At 47.5% G+C, this 4,152-nt stretch overlaps 1 protein-coding gene across 1 annotated transcript; it reads right to left on the minus strand.

The window, feature by feature from the left end:
• Nucleotides 1-303: 303 nt before the first annotated feature.
• LOC111970685 (transmembrane protein 198-like) lies at nt 304-3,376 on the minus strand. The gene is made up of 3 exons (XM_023997470.2): nt 2,742-3,376; nt 2,247-2,395; nt 304-1,876 (listed from the first exon to the last, which is right to left on the minus strand). Exons 1-3 carry the CDS (start codon nt 3,292-3,294, stop codon nt 1,727-1,729), a joined length of 852 nt encoding a protein of 283 aa, XP_023853238.2. The 5' UTR covers nt 3,295-3,376; the 3' UTR covers nt 304-1,726.
• Between the last annotated feature and the right edge of the window lie 776 nt (nt 3,377-4,152).

Below are 4,152 nucleotides of genomic sequence, written 5' to 3' on the forward strand. Positions count from 1 at the left end.
TGATCTCATTGCAATGGCTAATGAACAACAGAGACACCAAGATTAGAGAAATACTTAAGGTCAGAGGAGCCTATGACGAGAGCCATGTGCTTTCATGCATGATACTTGTGGGCTGCTAAAGTTCGGAGCTGCCACAGCAACACCACTGCTTAAACCAATCAGGGAGCAGGAAATCACCCCCATTTGTTGCCTTCAAGACCCTCTGTGTTTCTGATTCCAAGGCAGAATTTGGCAGCTGATGTTGCTAGGTGACCAGCGAGGGAAAATAGAGCCATTTAGCCTCAGACAAATGACTCAGACAGCTTTTGTTTTTAAACTAATTTAATGGTTTATCTTTCAATTTCCTATTGACAATTCTGTACAGATTCAGAAGAGTTGAGAGTACTGAGTGAGAGTAGGCCTACTGTCCCTCTAAAATTCTAAAACAAAAGTAAATTACAATTTTTAAAACACTGATAATTCCTTAGTAACCTAGAGTACAGCAAATTTATGCTAACATTTTTTCCATAGCACATTCCTTCAATGTTATTGTTCATATACATTGCTGAATACAGGTACTACACAGGTAAAACTGCCTCGAAATTGTAATGAAAACAAGCTACTGCTCAAAAATAACTGGCATAACCAAGTATGGTTTGAAACATTGTATAGTATTGCAGTATTGCTACCGCTAAAAAAGGCACTGCAGTTCCAATGAAAACAAACGTAAATGTCACTTGTAACAGTTGCCCATGTAATCTCCATTGTATTTAGGCACAAAATGGCTGCCGTGTATCTCTCTGGACCTGAACCTACTGCACTCTACAGGCAGTTACTTCGAAAAAGGGACAAGTAAACAGCAATACACACACGTTAACATTACAAACGCACACACACTCACACAGACAGAAAACACTGGTCAGAGAAATGTATCTCGAAATGTCCTCTTCTTTGTCCCGTCACAGTGCCTTGTCAACATCAGCTGGTGTCCTGTTCTGTGAGGCGGTTGACCCGAGTTTACACACAACTGGTTAATTTCAAGTCATTAAAGCACAGATAACTCCAATTATAAAAGTTGAAATCACTCGAGGAGGTAGCTCTCGTGCTATTCATGGCCATTTCCATTCCCAGTATTGCTTTCTGAACAGCAAAAACAAGTCTGTTTTCATCAGTCAAGTGATTTCTCCCACATGTAATCAAACAATCACATAATGGCACCAGAGAAAGTATACGACCTCAGAAGTTAGATGAGATCATTTCTGCTCCTTCTTCTGACTGTGTACTCTGCTCTGTCCTAACCCCATAGCATTTCAGTGCTCTCACTTTCTGTTTGTTTCTCTCTAGCAGAAGCTGCCTTCAGACTTTTCACATGGACCTGCCACCGCTCAGAGCAGACAACACAGGGAGAGGCCACACAAGCCCAGTCTATTGAAAGAGTGATTACAGCACACATCAAACGGGGGGCCAAACACCAACCACTCTCAGGGAACAGCTCACAGATCGAGGACCCATTCCATTGCCTTCCAGTCTGCCATTCCAAACGAGGTACAGTACAGTACACTGGAGGTGTGCTTTGATCTTCACTTGGACAGCATTCAAGGCCCTTTTCCAAGTCAATGTAAGGAACGTCCATTGTTCAATAGACTCTCACATTGTCTATAGGGTCAACAGTACACTACATAGGGAGGAGGACTATGGAGGGGGAACAAGAAACAAGCGAGTCGTCCCCCGTCTGTCCCTCGGTGCGTCAGACCCTGTTGACAGGTGTGGTGACGGTGAGGGGTACGGTGGAGCTTGTCTCGTAGTCAAAGTCGATTATTGTGTGGTTGGTAGTGCCCAGGCTGCTGAGGGAGTTGCCTGTGCCCATCTGTCTGTCCCTAAGACTCTGCAGGTAGCTCTGAGAGAAGGAATAAAGGAGAGAGGGGAAGAAGAGAGGAGAGAGGGAATATAATCAGAATCAACCTAGGAATGGGTTCTACATGTTGGAATTCAAATAGAATAGAGTGTGTGTGTCTGAGGAGGCTGGTGGGAGGAGCTATAGGAGGACGGGCTCATTGTAATGTCTGGAATGGAATCAATGGAACTGTATCAAACACATAAAAACAACATTTTTGACTCTGTTGCATTTATTCCATTCCAGCCATTACAATGAGCCCATCCTCCTATAGCCCCTCCCACCAGCCTCCTCTGGTGTGTGTGTGTGTGTGTGTGTGTGTGTGTGTGTGTGTGTGTGTGTGTGAGAGAGAGAGAGAGAGAGAGAGACTGACTGGTGCCAGCAGGTCTCCGGCATAGCGTTTGACAGGGGGGGGCTTGCGACGGTATGTGCCCTCCTGCCCACTGTTCTGCTGGCGCTTCTTGACATCTTTCTGTCTGATCCGCATCAACTGGACCCGCTTCTGCCTCCTGCTGATGATGACTGAGATGAGAGAGATATGAGAGAGAGATATGAGAGAGATGAGAGCCAGAGGAGAGCCAGAGGAGAGCGGTGTGTTTATTCAGTGAGTCATTGCTTAGTAATTCTACAGAATTACATTCATACAAAATTTGACATTCTTAAATCACCTGAAATGTAATATAAACAGCTGACTTGGGAAACAATCTGTTTTGTTTCAATACCAGAACAATGTTCTCTAATACCATAAAACCATTGTAGCAGTGAAGAGAACATAATATAACCCATATTGAGATATACAGATGCATCATACTCTACAAACAGCTTCCTCTACCTCCCATACATCTATATGGAATTCTATGATGCTTACCCTCAGTGTGTGAGAACCCCACGGCCGTCAGCTTCCACTGCACCAGCACCCCCATGAAGCTGAGTGCCGGCCAGATACCCACGATCACCCAGCTGTACCAGCAGAGCGACGGCGCCGGTGACAGCCTCAAGCACTGATACGCGTGTCTGGCCAGCGCCAGCATCTCCACAAAGTAGTCGGCGCACACCGTCATGATGGCCGCCCCGAACACAGACGTAGACAACACGGTGAAGAGCTTCTGCCACTGTAGGGTGAGCACGGCGAACAGCATGCCAGTGCCCAGCAGCACCCCTAGGGGCACCCAGACGGTGGTGGGTGTGTAGAACTGGTGGGTGACCAGCAGCGTGGCGAGGGCAAGTAGCAGGCCCAGTAACAGACCCGTCATGAAGAGACCCACGGAGCGAACCAGCATGGTGACCAGGCCACACAGCAGGCCGATGCCCAGGCCGATACCCGCCGAGGCCTCCACACTCAGCTGGGTGTCCAGCACCCGCTCCTTGTGGCACAACAGGAAGATTATGACAGAGCCGAACATCAGGCCCGACAGGAACATGACCGCCTTGAAGCAGCGATATCCTGGGAGAGAAGAGAGGTGAAGAGGGAAATGTGAGAGAGAGTGGAGCGGGGTAGAGAGGGAGAGAGGAGAGGAGTAGAGAGGGAATGGTGACGGAGAGAGGGGAGAGAGGAGAGGAGTTTAGAGAGGGAATGGTGACGGAGAGAGGAGAGGGGTAGAGAGAGGGAATGGTGAAGGAGAGAGGAGAGGGGTAGAGAGAGGGAAATTAACACTGGAGTGATAAATCATCAGATGATCATGTCAAGAAAGTGATATTGTACTGGTGTGCAAAAGAGCAGAAAATAAATAAAAATAAAAGCAGTATGGCGGGGTGACTAGGTAGATTGGGTGGTCGAGCTTAACAGATGGACTATGTACAGTACTGTTCCCTAAATCGCTTAACCAGAGACAAATAAATACTGTACAAGCCACTTATTGCATTGTGAGTTACCGCATTGTGATTGGCGCTGTGATAATCTGACACTCTCAGATCACTTCTATCTTTCATGTTTACACACCACAGCTTGTATTCTGATATAACTTCAGGATAACAGGCACCACTCCTTATACTTCAGTCCAACCTTTCCACCACCACCACCTCCTTGTCTCCTCCGGTGGTCTGTGTCGGCTCGAGGAAGCCGCCCAGTATGACAGAACCCCTAACGGGGGCTTGAAGGGCGAGGGCCTGGTCGAGCGCTGAACGCCTGCAGCCTGGAGCGCACGAGAAGTATGACGGTCATCCTGCTGCCGTTCATCTGCTCCATGTGCTGCTGTTCGGCATCATCTACTTCATATTTGCGTAGTCACCACGGGTCAAGACCACAAGTTCAGTAACCCAACCACGTCAGGTCACGAGTA

Source organism: Salvelinus sp. IW2-2015, linkage group LG11, assembly GCF_002910315.2.
Source record: "Salvelinus sp. IW2-2015 linkage group LG11, ASM291031v2, whole genome shotgun sequence".
Lineage (NCBI taxonomy): Eukaryota > Metazoa > Chordata > Actinopteri > Salmoniformes > Salmonidae > Salvelinus > Salvelinus sp. IW2-2015.